Source organism: Grammomys surdaster, unplaced genomic scaffold (assembly GCF_004785775.1).
Source record: "Grammomys surdaster isolate TR1022 unplaced genomic scaffold, NIH_TR_1.0 125548, whole genome shotgun sequence".
NCBI classification, from domain to species: domain Eukaryota; kingdom Metazoa; phylum Chordata; class Mammalia; order Rodentia; family Muridae; genus Grammomys; species Grammomys surdaster.
The window spans coordinates 1,218,608-1,236,212 of NW_021620397.1; the positions used below are offsets into that span (position 1 = coordinate 1,218,608).

General features: G+C 43.6%; 1 protein-coding gene across 1 annotated transcript in view; it reads right to left on the bottom strand.

The window, feature by feature from the left end:
• Positions 1–12,980: 12,980 nt before the first annotated feature.
• Ppm1h (protein phosphatase, Mg2+/Mn2+ dependent 1H) overlaps positions 12,981–17,605 on the bottom strand; it is a 268,305-nt gene continuing 263,680 nt past the window's right edge. Inside the window, exon 10 of the mRNA XM_028786548.1 lies at positions 12,981–13,354. Coding sequence (XP_028642381.1) covers positions 13,207–13,354 — 148 coding nt within the window. The 3' untranslated portion in view covers positions 12,981–13,206. The remainder of the gene's footprint in view (positions 13,355–17,605) is intronic.

A 17,605-nucleotide genomic window follows, 5' to 3' on the forward strand; every position in this document is an offset into this window, starting at 1 on the left:
CAGGCGGGTCCTTGTCGCCTAGGGATGATGTCATCACTGAGTTCAGAGGCTGGCAGGTGATGCGGGTAACGCTACCTGTGTAGGGTGTGTGCAACGTTTGCCATAGCAACAGATGCAGGCGGGCCCCTTGTCGCCAGTGGATGACGTCATCGCTAGACTCAGGCTCGCTGTAAACAGCTTCTGATGCTATATTAGACAGAGACGATATTAGGTTATCTTGAGATCTCCTCTGCCAAAGAAATTAGTGTGATATTTTTAAAATTTAGCCCCAGAAAAAATCCTTAGGACAAGAGCAGAAAGCAGTTACAATCTTTGCCGAAAGATCACAAGAATGGCCTCTTCGCCTAGTTGTTTCACTCTGAAACCTCTTGAGCTGGGCCTCCACAGTCACCTTCACAGTCTGTAGACCTCCCAGCCCTACAGTCTTGTAGGCTCCAACTAGGATGGCCCGTTAAACTTTCCTGACAGTGGTTAGCTGCTTCCCTCATCCAATCCTGTTTATGCGGTGCTAGGATTTAACCCACAGCCTCACGTTTGTTACGTTTGTTACGTAAGCACTCTACCAACCAGGCTACTACCCTGGCTGTGCTGGCATGATTGTTTTTTTTCCCTCATTTGGAGAGGCACTTATAAAATGTTAGCACACACCTCTGAAAACCCATTCTTTCACTCAAGCAAAGAGAATACTGGCCAAGTCGGTCAAGACCAACTTCTTTAGCATCTGGGACTTAATCGAAGAGTTGCAACGGTTCTGGGAATGTATATCTAGGAAGAATAACTGAATCTCTGCAGGAAGGGAAGAATAACTGAATCTCTGCAGGGGGGAAGGGTAGGGGTTAGGGGAAACTGATGAGACTTTTTTTTTTTTAACCTTTGCAGCTTCTTTCCTCTCCAGATCAGTGGCAGCCTCGAACACCAGCAGTCTCGCAGTCATGGCCCCTCTGAGGACCAGCAGATGACCAGCCACCAGAGAGGCAGAATAGCTCTGTAGTTCTCCCCTAAGCTCAATGCCCAGAGAAGTGTTACCAATCGGGCTATCTGGAAGTTCTACAAGTTCTTGTTCTTGGGAGTGTTTTTACTTGATCTTTGTGCACACAGCACTGACGGTAGGACATTACTAAATAAATAAATAAATAAATAAATAAATAAATAAATAACCAGCAATGGCTGTTTAACATCATAGGTATTCTGAGAACATCACAATGGAGAATAAAGAGTCTGACAAAAGCAAACAAACAAAAACCCCAGAAAAGGAAGAACCTTGGAATGAGATATTCATCCAGGGCTTTGAAAAAGCATCAACATGTTACTGGAAGTTTAAATGCCTTCAAGAATGTACCAGGCAGCGTTCCCAGTAAAGAACTGGGAAGGCCCCAATGGTACATCTCTGATTGATCTCCTCGCTCTACATAGCCAGAGAGAGAAGGCTAAACCAGAACTGTATGTTGCCCACCACAGCGCTGAATGTAATGGAAAACTTCACACATCCAAGAAATTCAATAAGGTCTGTGCAGGATGCATGAGAGGGACCCGTACCTACTCAATCTCTTAAAAGCTGTTAGAGAGAGAGGTGGCTCACTGTACAGGAGATACTCTCAGGAAGACTAACCACAGACTTATCAGAAACCATGGAGACTAAGAAGCAAGGAGGTGACGTATTAAAAATGCTGAAGGGAGAAAACAAACAAACAAACAAACCTGTTCACCATGAATTCCATACCCAGCAAAACTCTTTCCGAAGTGAAGGAGAAGCTGGGCATGGGGGAGGGTGAGGCAGGAGAATCACAAGTTCGAGACAAGCTTAGATCACTTAGAGAAACCCTTTACCCTCAAACAAGGAAAATGAAGATATTCTCAAACAATTGATGCTTTCCATCTTGGTTGATTTGTTTTATTTCAAGACAGGGGTTTTTCCTGTGTTGCCTTGGCTGTCCTGGAACTCACTCTGTAGACCAGGCTGACCTTGAACTCAAAGATCTGCCTGCTTCTGCCTCCCGGGTGCTGGGACTAAAATCTTGCTCGACCCACTACCACACACCATGATGCATCCTTTCCTTATAGGATTTAATTTACAGGACTTCTGAAAGGATGTACAGGCTGAATGAAAAGAAAAAAAAACTAGACAGCAACCCAGAGCTCCATGTAGAAATAAACTCCAGTGAATTAAATAGTAAGGATTCTCCCACATAATTTAAACAATAACTGTGTAAAATAATAATTACTCAAGTGTTGATATACATCATAGAGATATGAAATTTGTATGACAAAAATAACAAAGAGGTAGAAGAATAGAAGGACATACTGGAGCACTGAAGACTGGGAGGATATACTGGAGCACTTAAGATTGGGAGGACATACTGCACTGAATAGTGGGAGGACATACTGGAGAACTGAATAATCAGAGGACATACTGATTCTCACACTAATGAAACTAATTTCCTAGCAATTCAAATTATAATGCTTTAAGTTAAGATGTTAACTGTACCCTGAAGGCAACATATGAGAGGAGAACTCAAGCAAGAAAGAAACAAGAAATTTTAATGATGCTTTAAAGTTTATTTTATAAACAAAAAGTCAGTAATAGAAAAACAGAGAGGAAACAAAGACCTAGAAAACAAACATTGAAATGGAGAACATAAACCCATTTATACAGGAGGTGCTAGACAGATACTAGGGTCTCTATACTAAGCAGGCACACTAGAACCAACTGACATCAAGCACCCAGGAAATCTGATCTTGTCAGTAATTACAATAAACATACTTGGACTAAACATTCTAATTAAATGGCAGAGACTGGGCTGAAGAGCTAGCTCAGCAGTCAAGAGCTCTTCAGTTCCCAGCACCTACAAGGCAGCTCACAACCATCCATAATTCTAGTTCCAGGGGATGTGATGCCCTCTTTGCAGGCACCAGACACAGTGTGGTGCATATATATATATACATATATATACGTATATATATGCATATATATGTATATGAGTACATACACACACATACATATATATATATATATATATATATATATCACATATATGTAGGCAAAATATACACACATAAAATAAAAATTTTTCAAGACAGAGATTGGCATCATGAATAAAAAAAAAAACCCACCATACAATTAGAGTTCTCTCTCAAGGCATACTTAGAATAAGAACTACAAGCAAGCTGGAAGTGAATGAGTGGGGATAGGACAGGACAAGGAGATTCAAGCAGAGGCAACTGTACAGACATGGGATGAAATAGCCTTTAGACAAAACATGTTAATGGAAATAAAGAGATGCGGGATCAGTCCATGAGGAAAACAACAATTATAAACATATGCATTCTTCACAGGAACCAAACTCCAAAATTCATGAAACAAAATCTTATGGAGGCGAAGAGGTATGTAGGCCATTTAAGAGTGATTTAACATCCTCCTTCCAACCGTGGATAAAACACACAGGTAGAAGGTTCACAAAGACACAGAAAACCTGAACGATATGCTAAGCAAATCTAACCGATGTATGGAAGACTTTACACATATACATCCCATAATGCACAGGGAACCTTCTCCAGGATAGATCACACAACAGGCCATTAAATAAACTCCCACTTAAAGGGCTGAAATCATATACAGCCTGTTCTCTGACTACAAGGGAACATAGTCATTATTCATTTGAAGAAGGCAGGAACTTTTGCCTAGGAAGAACAACAACAACAACAACAAAAAATCAACCGTGCAGAACAAAGTATAAAGAATAGTAAGGATGTACATGCTTCTTTTGGTTTTGTAGCAAAAATGTGATACAAACAGTTACTTTATTTGTTCTAAGTTAGAAAAAAAAAATATACAAATGGTAGCAGATTGTACGATGGAGCTGTGTTAGTGTGGAAGAAATGTTATCATAAAATCATCACCCTGGCTCATCAACTACCAGTATAGATGAAAGCTGATTGGAGGGCAGTCTTAGGAGCAAAAACTAACACATTTATAAGTTACTTCATGTATAACTCAATAAAACACGATAAACGAGTATGGATCTACCTGACTTTTCCTCCGCATTAGCCATGAACGTTTATTAATACGTTTGACTTCATTTGTCTCATAGTCAAGATTGAGCTGTACGTTCACAAGGCAATTCTTTCTGACAGGTCTAAAGCTTGATTTTCTAAACCCTTGCTGCCAACACCTGTCTCAGAACTTCACAACAGCCTTTGAGTAATGACAGCTGATCTGAGCTGTGGTGGCAGAGTCCAAATGGCCCCAAATCCTAAAATATTAATTAATAGGCCCATTACAGAAGAAGCTTGCTAGCCCATAGCCTAATAACTAAATAATCATTGGGTGGGCCTGGCAGATGGTACTCCAGAAAAGACATGAAAAACATGTAGTCGTCATTTCATATCCAGTTTGTGGAGCTTTCTTTAGCATGGCCAATCTTGCAATCTTGTTTCATCTGTAAACACATCCAGCCTTCTCCTCTCAGATGCTCTGAAGCAATTCCCAGAGAAAAACAGTATAATGGTTTCACCTTTAAAGATGTGAGTCTATCTGCGTCGTGTTTTAATATATAATACCAATGAAAATATTTATTTTGTAACAATCGTATTGTCAATTTTTTTCTTTTTGTTTTTCCGGTGTTTTTGTTTTGTTTTTCAAGACAGAGTTTCTCTATGTAGCCCTGGCTGTCCTGGAATTCACTCTACAGACCAGGCTGGCTTTGAACTCAGAGATCCACCTGCCTTCCTCCTGAGTGCTGGGGTTAAAGGTGTACACCACCACACCTGGCAATTTTCCCTTCTTTTATTGTACATCTGGCAGGCTGGCCAGATGCTCTCTAACTTGAGTTTAAGGTTTATAAGAAATGGAAAAACTTGAGTTTTTGTTTGATTGGTTCCCCCCCCACCCCCCAAATCTGGAAAATGAGCTAAGATCTCACAATTCTTCCAAAAAATCTCTCCTATTTTCTTTTCCTTGCTAATCAAACACTGTGAAGTGATGATGAATAGGAAACTGCTAGGATTAATGCCAATTTGTTACAGTTCTGTGGTTTAAATTCGCTATGTGGTCATTAAGCACACTGTTTTCCTGAGTGTGCAGAGGGTGTGTGGTGACATGGTGTGACGTGTTCCATGGTTGTGACTTTATATTTCTTTCACTCTCAGGTCAACTGCTCTGCCACCCCTAACCAACATCTTCCACCCCTACTCAACATCTTCTATCCCTACCCAACATCTTCCACCCCTACCCAACATCTTCTATCCCTACCCAACATCTTCCACCCCTACCCAACATCTTCCACCCCTACCAAACATCTTCCACCCCTAACAACATCCCCTTTCACCATAGAGTAACTAGATCTGTAAGCACGAATCTGAAGATTAAAGCAGAGCTTGTTTTCGTGCCCTTTAAGGGATGTGCTGTTGTCTGGGTCCTCCCTTGACCTCTCACAACCTTGTCTCTGGACTCCATGGTCCAGCCGGCTGATCAGACCCAGTCCCTGGAAGATAGTCAAGGGCACTCTGTCCCCATCTTTTGCTCAGTGACACTTTGGATCTTTTTTTGTGTAGCATAATTGGAATCAATAAAGCAAAGGAGGTTAGCTGGCTGGACAGCCTTGTCAGAAGCAGAAGACAAGATGTGGAAAATGCAGCAGCCGTCAAGACTCTTAACGACAGAAAAAGCCATCCAAAAGGTAGACTAACGCCTAGGATATGCAGCTCAGTCTTCGGCTGTCACTTAATTGAAGGAACACAGCAATGCATTTGAAATACTTTGTAGACAAGGATTTTTAAATGATGAAAACTTTTTAACAATAATTATCTGGAAAAAAAACCCAAACCCCACATATATGATTTAAAAATTGTCTTAGTACCACAGATCAAGCACCCAGGAAACCAAGGAAGCACTTGTAAAGTTCAGCCGTTATAAAGAATATTATTAGATGCCTGGTCATAACCAGAAAGTAAGAGATCTCTGTTTTCTCCTCCTGGGTTCAGGATTCTACAGTGGTCGATCACCATTTTCCTGGCTTACCAATGGTCACTTCAGTGTCAGGAAGTAGGAAGCAAACACATACTCACACAGGACGCTTGCTGGAGTCCAGCTTGGGTTCCAGGCAACCTCTGTTATTATAATAAATGGGCCCCTCCATTTCTCCATGTCAGGCTTGCTTCCTAACTTACAAGTGTATTTTCTTAAGGCTACTTTCTCTTACGTATTCCTCATCCCTCCAGTACTGCTGATGGTCAAATCCAAGGGTGGTGGCACATACCCTTAGTCTGCAGAGATAAGCAGATCTCTGTGAGTTCAAGGCCAGTCTGGTCTACAGAGCAAGTTCCAGGCTAGCCAAGGATACATAGTAACACTTTGCCTTAAAAAAAAAAAAAAAGAATCTTGGGGATTGTTTTCAATTCTGTTCTTCCTGAACTAAAACCTGTATAACCTACACTTCCTCTCACCTGCCATGCATAGTGTTGCATGCCAGTAGGCACATCAGGAGTTCTCATCCTCTGCTATGTAGCAAGTTGAAGACCAGCCTTGGCTACACAAGTTCCCCTCTCAAAAAAAGAAAAAAAAAAAAGAAAACACAAAAAAAAACGAAATAAATTTTCTTTTGTGAGTTAATACAATAGCGTCTCTTTATCCAGAGTTTTGCCTTCCACAGTTGCAGTTACCTGCAATTAACCTGAAATATTATTTAAAAAAATGAATATAAAAAAATGGCCCAAAAACATTAAATGAAAAATTACATTCATAACAGTGGGCAATTCATAACTTCTATTTACTTTTTGAAAATAATTGTTGCATTTTATTATTTTGCTGTTGCTCTTGACTGTGCGTGCCCTTATGACATGTGTGTTATTTATGTGTAGAATGCAGGCATGAATATGTTAAAGCACGGGGTCAGCGGATGAGCTCTGGTGTCATCATTTCCTACTTTGGGACAGGGTCTCTAGGTTTTCTGCTGTGCATAGCCCACAGGCCTCTGGGGAGTCTCCTTCCTCTGCCTCCCATCTCTCTGCATGCATGCTATGCTCACAGATGCTCATGCTACTGGATGTGTTTCCATATGGAGTCTGAGAATTTGAATCTAAGTATTCATGCTTGTGTGGTATTTCACTTCATAGACCCATCTCTCCAGCCCCCACTCCACCCCATTCTGAGACAGAGTCTTGCTGCATAGTTGAGACTGGCCTAGAACCTGTGATTATCCTGTCTTAGCCTCATAAATACCAGAATTGAAAATGATCCGCCACATCCGGTTTTTCTTAATTTGCAAACTAATCTCTTTTCCAAATATGTACATAAGGAAGAATGTATTCCAGAGTTCAGTGCTATGTGTTATCTTCAGACATCCAATGGGGTCTTGGTTAAACACCCTCAGCAGATTAACGCCTTGTTAATACTTTTTAGATTATCGTTAACTTCTTGGATTCTAAAACTGAACAGAGCCGGGTGGTGGTGGCGCACGCCTTTAATCCCAGCACTTGGGAGGCAGAGGCAGGCGGATTTCTGAGTTCGAGAGTTCGAGCCTAGCCTGGTCTACAGAGTGGGTTCCAGGACAGCCAGGGCTACACAGAGAAACCCTGTCTCGAAAAACCAAACAAACAAACAAACAAAACAAAAACAAAAACAAAAACAAAAAAACAAAACTGAACAGAATTGATGTTCTTCCACGTTTTACCCCACCTGTCAAAGTTTCTTTATAAGATGGAACAGCTTACAAGTTATTTTTGTTTAAAAAGAGAGCTTTATGTAGCTCTGGCTAGTCAAACATGTCACGTAGCTGAGGACGATCTTTAACTCCTGATCAGTTCCATCCTGGGCTGGGATACAGGGATGGACCCTTATGCCCAGCTTTAAGTCTTTGTGAACACTTGGGGGGCTTTGATGGTTAAAGGGACTCTTAATTCTGTCTTCAGGTAAGAACACCTCTTGGGTGCTCAGCCACCAATGAGGCATCAGTGTCTCAAGCCCTTCCCAAGGGACCAACATGGAAGAGGGAGCAGAGATATCAGAAGAAGCAGGTGTCAGAGAGGATTGGATCTAAACCACTTCTTCTGAACATGTCCAGAAGACTGTGTTCATAAGCTCACAGCAGCTGTGGCTCCATGGACAAGAATAAGCTGGCGACATACTAGCACGGAGGAGGAAGGGGTTTGCAAGCCCCTGACCCCTAACTAAGGAGCTATGAATAGCTGAGGGTTTCTGAGGGAGGAAGAGTCAGTTTTCCTTAAAGGTTGTGGCCAATGACAGATTAACCACGCTTCAGTGGATGGCCCCACACCCGGGACCGTATGAGAAGTACAAATCGGGTTTATAAAAGAAAGTAAGAGAATAAAAGACACAAAGTTCTGTGTGGAGGTGGAGAGTGGAGATATGGGAGGGGTGGGGGGTGAAAAGATTAAAATATATTGTATGGAATTCTCAAATCGGTAAAACATTACTCTTAGGAATAATTTTTCCCCTCTAAAAACTTCTTGTGTGATTGTACTTTCCATCCACAGAACCTTGCCTTGTGGCAGGGTTGGAATCTATGAGCCTTCACTACCACCCCTGTGAAGAATTTGATTTGAATTTGATTTTTGAGTCTGTGCTCAACAGGAGACGACCTCACCATAATTCACGATACCCTCTTACCACTCATCAAGAAGAAACTGCACAATGAATTCGAAGACAAAAGTAAAAAAAAAAAACCATTTTGTTAAAGATTTCCTATATACATATGTATCTATACATATATAGTATTTTATTTAAAATGTCATTGAGCATATACAGTTCTTGAGATTTTTTTTCCAGGGGACATTGCACCTAAATTTCAAAACACACAAAATATATCCCCTTTACTAAACAGGTTCTCATTTGGGGGGTTTACAAAAGTCAATGTTTCACAATCACGAGGCATAAAGGTACATGGTTCGGAAACCAATTTCCAGGCAGATTCCTCTCAATTCACTGTATGCAGAATAGTTTTTGGAAACCCAGGTCATCATATACATAATCTTACAAATGATCCTTACTAGGGGCCTCCCTGGGTTTCCAAAGAAACAAAGAAAATTAGAGGCAAATCAGGAATGAAGAAGTAACGGTAGGACCCGCTAAACACACACACAAGAAACTCTTCTAATGAGAGAGGGGCAACGGAGGACCCAGGTCCTCCATCTTCAGCACACGACAGCTGAACACAACAATACATTTACAGCCTTATTTGGTCACCTCGTACCTGGTTGATACATGAACAAAACTTCACCAAAGACATGGGAAAGAAATATTAAAGCTATTTACACAGATAACATTGTGGATTGGAAAGAACAGTACTCCTCCAATGGCATTCACATCTGACAGGGGCCTCGAGGATCCCAAAAGAAGTCAGGCTGTTCACGTAGCATCCTCTGAAAGTTCCTGTGCGCACGCGCATGCGCACGCGCACATAGCGCACGCAGGCACAGATACACACGCACATAATGCCACATTGCCACATAGCACCCGAAGTTTGTCCAGAGAGGTGGGCTGTGGTCTGCAGGCTGTAATACTTCTCTGTGCTCACAAGCCCTCACTTCTATGAGCTCCCAACACAAAATCCTGTCCTGTGGCTGAAGACTGCCCCACGACTCCGATAGATCTGGTAGGGTCAGGCTGTTTGTTCCTTGCATAGACAATTTCATTGCTTTCTCTAGTTGTCCTGGAAGCACCGACACACTGAAATTAGAATCACATCACAGCGTAGCGTACTCTGAAAAACATCAGAGGTCCTGGCTCACTTAAGAAAAGGCGACACCTTCGAATGAGTGCACACAACAGCATCTGCAACTGGCCACTTGCTCCCTCAAAAATACAGCAGATGAGAAAGGAGGTGGGGGGGGGGGGAGGGAGGAGGGAGCGGAAAACAAAACGTACTTTCCCAAAAGGATTCCAAACTAGTGTCCTGGGAGGACTGAACTCGCTGTCCAAACGGCCAACGTCTGGAGTGAAATTTGGCTCCTGAGGTTCTAAGTCTTGCTCAACTAAGGGCATGATTTCCCTCAAGAAAGAGACTTTCAGGGGAGAGTGGTAGGAAGACATGGCTGGCTTCATCTTTAGCCCCATGGAGGTAGGATGCTAAGAATTTAAAAATTTCAGCATTCCAAATCCTCCAAATCGGAATACTGTGAAAAATAGCCAAAACACTGACTTCTCCGGCTGGTCCCAGTCAGACAGCTGCCTATTGGTCCAACCCAACTTGTCACCCTCCTTCCCGGTCACAAAGGACAGCCGCTGACCATACACAACCCCAGCAGGCCCCTCCTGCATCTCTGCCTGCTGCCTGGTGGTGTTAGAGGAATAAAGCTTTAGCTGTCACTTAGGAAGACCAGGGTTCACACTCCTCAGGAAAGTGCCACCAGTCAGAAGAGCAGGCGCTGGCTGAGCAAGGAGATTTAGGGTTGAGGGAGCCTTTCATTAAAGGAAGTAGCCACACAACCCCCAAGACGCCCATAGAGACCTGACTAGGAAGTCAAATGCTTTTCATTACACAAGGCTTTCCTCTGAGGCGATTAGGGCAAACAGGTCCGGCTGGAAGTCAGACATACATGGTTTCTAAAAATGCAGTGAAATAAATTTTGCAGAATTCTGAGTGTGTGCTCCTTTGGCCTTCCTAGGAATCCTCCACGGGCCAACTTGCTACATAGACCCATCTTGTTCTGGGATGGGGTGATTTGGAGTCTGGGGGAACAATGAAGCGCACACAAAGTTAAGCCCAAAGCACAGAGCAATATCAGTGCTGGGGGGATCTGTCATGGGCGTTAACAAATCACTTTCCGCCTCTTGATTTATTCACTTCATTTGTAGTCTTCCTCCCACCCCCCACCCCCCAACACAAACAGGGCTTTAGCCTGTGACTGATACCTTTCCACACAGCGGCCTCATGAAGAGAACTCCTGGATACCTTTCCAACTAAAACCAGCAGGACTCCAGGTTTTAGGATAATTTGAATTTGGGTTTTTCAGGTTTGGTTTGGTTTTGCTGATATGTAGCTTGACAGTAAATGAATTGGGAGAATGTTGTCACGGCACCCACAAGATATTTACACTCCAATTCTGACTCTGGTGGATTCAATGTGGTCGAAGAAGGTCAGGGTGAGATTCAGGGAGATCAGAAAAGCAAAAATAGGAAAGGCATCGGGAACCCAGAAATGCTCCCCCAAAATGGCGGCTCAGGTCCTCTGTAGATTGTAGAACCTTCTCAAGTTTCCTGTTTGCTCGTGACTTTGAGAACTGGGCACAGGTGGGAAGAGGACCGCGATGCTGTAGCTTGCCTCAACAGTTTTCTACAGCATCCTATACTGCTCGGGAAGCAAATGGTTGTCACAGAACACTCCTCACAGAGGTGTCTGGGGTGGGTGATGACTTCCTGAAGGAGAGGCATACAGGGTCAGATGACCATGTTTCTGACACAGCCACAGCCCAGTCTTCAGGCAATGAGTTGGCACACACTCACAGTATGTCGCCTGCCAGGCTGGGCCCTGGCTCTACACAGTGGGGTGACTTTGTTCCTGAGTGGGAATGGCACCAGGCCTTTCCTAAGAAAAATATCTACAATTCTAGGAATGTGGATGGCTTACCAGCCTGGAGGAAGTGCCCCTCCCTCTCCCCTGGGAAGGAATTCTCATAAACACAGAGCTGGGATTGCCTCTCCAGCATCTTAGGGGAAACGACACCATTGGTTCCTTTCTTGGGTTGGAAATGTCTGAATTTACACCAAGTTGTCAGAAAGCTGATATCCCGGAAGGAACAGGACTGAGCAACTGGATGCTGCCCTGAAGGCTCCTGGGCAGAGCAGCAGCCTGCCCAAGAGACAGGTGATTTTTAAACAGACTGTGCTGTTCTTCCCTGCAAGGAAGCAGGAGGCACTACGCCCACGTACCCATGTGCTTGCCACTAGGCATGCACACCAGTGGGTGAGTAGTAGGAAGGAGGGTCTCAGCTCTTAGGTTTCTACAATGTGATTCCCTTGAGGACCAGGGGGGCATCACGATGACCCACTGCAATTCAAATTCACTTTTATTCAAGTGTCATCCCAGTTACCCTTGCACAAAGGTGACAGGAAGAGTAGCTATTGCTTAGCTGAGCTGTGACACTCAAACCTCCTGTGGCGTGGCCTGGAGAACAGTCATCAACCAAGGAGCCTGAATCCCGCACTCTTCCCTACTGAAGCATGGTTAACTGATGGATACAAGAACGCGAGAAGCTGCGGCAGTGGATGCTGCTCCCTATGTGTCTCCAGGACACAGAAGGTGGGGGAGCAAACACGCGTTTCAGGAATGAAAACCCAGCCTCTCACAACAGAACCTCCAGACACACAGAGGGACCTTAGAGAAAACACAGGAACTGTTGGTCCAACGAAACACCCACATTTTGAAGCAAACATGTCTATTTGGGGAGAAAATACACCCTGGGGGGTAAACGTTACACAACAAAGACAAACTGTCACCTGGGACAATGCTCTGGACAAAACTATATGCCTGTATGGGGCACAGAACATGAGATTAGCCAGATTGAGCTAGTCTCTGATCTGAAAACTGTCCATCGACAATTTGGAAAGTCCCGGTGGAGGGAAATGGGAAGGATGGGAGGAGTGTTCAAAAAAAAAAAAAAACAAACCACAAAGTCTCTGCCTCACTCCACCATTACCACAAAAGAATATAGAGAAACCGAGGGGGGCAGGAAAGCATCGGGAATAAGACAGGACAGGCAGGATCCCTGAAATAACTGGAACGTACAATAAAGATGACTGCTCAGACATTCTGAGGCATGGTCCTCAACTTTTCAATGTGGCTCTTCTCCTGGAGAGATGCTGGCAGCTTGACAGGCTGAGGAGTCTTTTACCAGTTATACCTGAAATGGCTGTCCCTGCTATTCTAGATAAAATAAATAAATGTATGCCTGTGCCCCAAATAGGCAATGACCACCTAGGAGCCCTACAATAGAAACCAAGAGAAATATAACACTCAGTAGCAGGCTTTGTGTTTTGGTCTTATTCAGTGTCCAGACCTGTTACCAAAGAAGAAATGGAAACCTAAGGGTCGCCTTGAAGCAAAGCCAGAGGCCTTTTGGCAGCAAACTCCCCATCTGGGCTGGGAAAAATCTGCATCACCTGGAATCCAGCCCAGGCACTCCCCGGTCCCGCCCTGCTCGGAGGCACCCCAGTTTTCTTCCCTTCTGTCTTCCTAGTCCCCTGGGTCACTTTCATGACAGTTTGTTTCCATGTATTAAAGGAATGACATATACAGAAATGTCATCTCCTGAGCCCAGTCGGTCATTCGATATCCGCCATCCTCTGTCCTTCAGGACGCCTCGGGCACGCATCACCAGGTCCTGAGCTGCCAGTGTGTACCTGTGTAGGAAAAAACCAGGGAAAAGACCATCAGAACGGCAAGGGCAGGGACAAGGGCCAGAGAGACCGGAAAGGAAGCATCACTATGGTCAATACATCTTCCAATTACCTTTACAATTAACAACTATAACAACAACAACTTCTTCTACTACTACTACAGCAAGAGTCATCTTCTTCACAAATGTACGAGGCCTGATGTGCTTTTTGGGTGGTGGATGAACAAGCTACCACATCAAATGGCCTCCAATATCATCCCACCACTCAACCTCTCTAGAAGTTATTTATTGCAGTGGATCTAGACAAATCCCAGTCTGGTGTTATTGTATCTTTAACAAAGATCCACACAGACCCAGTCTTCCGTGACGGACAGTATTTGGCTAAATAAGTACACGAGGGAAAAATAAAAAAAACCCGAAACTTCTGTCGTCAATATGTTTATTGTTTTAGGATTCTCTTCCTTCTGCATCAAAGGGTCGTGGTTTGTTTTACATGAATGGTTCTGTTAAACCTTCTTGAAAAAAAAAATAGGTTCAGATGTTTAAAGGAAAGTGTTAAAAAAGACCACATGTGGTATAGGAAAATAACACGGGGACGAAGGGTAGGCGGGTGTGAGTGAAGGATAAGTCCTGCGGTGGGTGAGTTTCCCTATACGCCTTTATTGATGTTCCACTTCCTATAGCTCATGTCAGGACAGTGAGGGGTCACTTTCATGGAGATTTACACTGTAAACTTGAAGGAAAGGGGCGATCCTGAACTAGCAGAAAGGCTACCATCTAGAGAAGAAACTGCAACGTGAGGGGTGATTTGTGGCCATGGACTTCATTTAGGTGTGAGACATAAAAATGAAATAAAACTCTGGAAGGTTCCTCCTCCTCAACGATCGGTCTGTGCAGTCTTAGCTAAGGGACTTCAAAGAAGTCCAGCAGGGTTGGACTTAGTGTGGGGTGGATTATTTTCTAAGCCTTTGCCAGGAAACAAGTGATTCATCTTTTCTTTTTTTTTTTCTGAATTCACATTCGCCAAATAACCTGATTATGATCTGTCTCCCTGTGTAGGCTTGCCTACCAGGAAAGAATATGCTATCCTTTGTGCTTTGAAAGTATCAGTCAGCTACATTTCTCTGTATAAACGTCAGCTAGCACTCTGGGGTTTGTAAGCTTGGTTCAGGTAAGCCTGGGTCGGATAATGAATCTGTTATTTGTACTGTGATGAAATCACATTTGGAACCTAAACAACTAAGACTCAGATTCTGATAAATCACCAGGAAACTAAGTGTCACCTCTGTAAGGCCTCTGGGAAGCTTGACAACGGAGCTTTTACAAGGCGCTCATGACCTTTGTCCTGCTCAGAGCACCTCAGCATTACCTTTGGAATCTCACGGGACAGATGCCTCTCCGTGTGGCTCCAGACCTCCCAAGAATGTACAAGTGCTCAGGTCAAAACAGACTTTATTTGAAGAACGAGAGCTGCAGTGACCCATCAGGGCTGGGGACATTGCAAGCTGTACAGCTTCTAAGAATTAAGTCTATTCCTATAGCCCTGGTGGCCAACATCGTGGGTTAGATACCACATTGCATTTAATACAAATGAATGTCTCCTTCCCGTTCATGGGAGGCTCGTGGGTGGGAGAGACACCTTCTTTTTCTAACTCCATTGAGAGGAGTATTGGCTTGGTAAAGAATCTGTTACACCTGAGCAAACAGTAGTAAGTCTCTTCTTGTGATCAAGAAATAGAGGACTAGAGAGACGGTTCAGAGAATCTGCTTAGGAGCACTTGTTGCTTTCGAGGAGGACTCAGGTTGAGTTCCCAGCACCCACATGGTGGTTTACACCATCTGTAACTCCAGTTCCAGGGGATCTGATCCCCTCTCATGACCTCTGTGGGCACCAAGCAGGCAAGTGATACATAAACATTTACATAGGCAAAATGTCTATATACATACAAATAAAATAAATATTAAAAAAAGACAATGGCATCCAAGGAGGTTTTAGGCTGAAGAACTAGGAATATATATATATATATGTGTGTGTGTGTGTGCGTGTGTGTGTGTGTACTATGAACATATATATGAATAACTCAATCCCACACTGTACAGCACACTCCAGACTCACAGAAGCTCCTAAGGGGCTTGTCTGAGGTCATTCTTGGTTTTATACTATATTGTATATGTAAAATGTAACCAGAGTAGTAATAGTGTTGCCACCAGCAACATTCAGGTGACATTTATCTACCCAGTGATTGACCATCTCTGGACCTTAACTTTGAAGATTCTGAAACTTCACTGATGATGGTGGGGGCGCACACTGTTAATCCAAGCGTTTGAGGCAGAGGCAGGTGGATCTTTGAGTTTGAGAGTATCCTGGACTACAAAGTAAGCTCCAGGACAGCCAGGGCTACACAGAGAAATGCTGTCTCAAGAAAGGAAGAAAAAAATCTACTGACTCAGATATTCTTTCATTAGAGTTTAATATGCCTTAAACCAGCCTGAGAGGAGAGGAAGCATGGGCATGGTGAATTGGGAAAACATGGCTGACAAGAAATGGCACATGCATATTTTAAAAGTCAGGAAAGGAAGTTCTGACAAGCCCAGACATGGCTCTTAATGGCTAGCTGGTCATGAGGCAAACAAGCCTGATTGGGTCTGGCAGTCCGAAGAAATGGCTGGGGACCAGGTCAAGATCAGTCAGAAAAGCACAGAGGCAGGGGGACAGCTCCACGCTACTCATGACTTTGGGTTTTTCACTGTTAGTTTTTGGGGACAGAGTCTTGTGCTACAGGCTACAGTTCTACTGCCTCAGCCTCTGAGATACCGGGATCACAGGCATGTACCTTCTCGCCTGGCATTTCTACTATTTTTAAATGGTCAGAGTTAGCCTCAAAAAATTATTTTTGTATGTACACACACACACACACACACACACACACACACATACACAGAGAGAGAGAGAGAGAGAGAGAGAGAGAGAGACAGAGACAGAGAGACAGAGAGACACAGAGAGAAAGAGAGACAGAGAGACACACAGATAGACAGACAGACAGACAGACAGACAAAGAATTTCATACATGTACACAGGAGAGCTTTGGCATTTTAAAAGTTGAATCCTAGGCCACCTGAGACAATGGCTCCTTATGAAACTTACATCCTAAGGGTTCCATCTCAACAAGGTTTTACTTTTTAAATATACTTGTCACTTACTGTGTGATAAATTCCTTGAGGATTCACTATCCATCTGTTTGTTCTTCCTTAGGTTTTAATTATGAGCTAGCCTTTAACGACCACACCTCTCTCCAGCCCTTCTTCTGGGCTTTGAGCTTAGACAGTCTCTAACCCAGGCTGAACTAGAACTGGAATACGCCCTTAATCCTCTGATTCTCCTGCCTCTACCTCCAGAGTCCTAGGATCCTGTGTGCCACCATGCCCCATTTTATGTGGTCCTGGAGACGGAAGGCTGGGCTTTGTGTATGCTAGAGCAGTATGCTGCTAACAGAGCTATGTCCCAGGATCTAAACTTCCTGATACAGAAGTCCACTCTTGTCCTCCCCCCACCCCCTAATTTCTTCCTTTTCATTTAAATCCCCTGGCCTCTTACCAGGAGGCCTATTACCCTCCCCCTTCCCCCATCTATCCTCTGACAGCCCAATCCCAAGGCAACTTCTCTATATGCATTCTGCTCAGCTTATCCTGTGGACTGTGTCCTTTAACCTCGGAGTCTCCTCTTGAATGTCCTTCTCTTTTCCTGGTATCCATGCATGCTACATCTGTGTTCACAGTGTCTCAGTTTCCACAGCACGTGGTGCCTGTCCTCTCTGATGTTCCTTAATTTTCTTTGTAGGCTCTGTTCATTACTTGGGAAGAACTCAGCAAGTGTTCGGCTGTTCTCACTCCTGGTGTGTCACCTTCCCACCAACCATCCCTAAATGACGAAATTCTAACCCTAGAAACAGGAAATCACAGCCTTCGATGCCGCCTTCTCACCTTGGTGATACTCAATTACAAAGCAAATAGGACATCTAAGTCCCCTCGACATAAGTATATTACGTCTTTGATGGTACATGGCTAATTAAAAGAAAACTCAACCTTAGTCACTAGAGTTGCAGTTATTATAAAATGGTGTATATGAGCTTTTATTCTCACTGTAACACACAGACACAGACAGACAGGCACAAACAAACACACAGACATACACACAGACACACACACAAACACACACAAACACACAGACATGCACACATAGACACACACAGACACA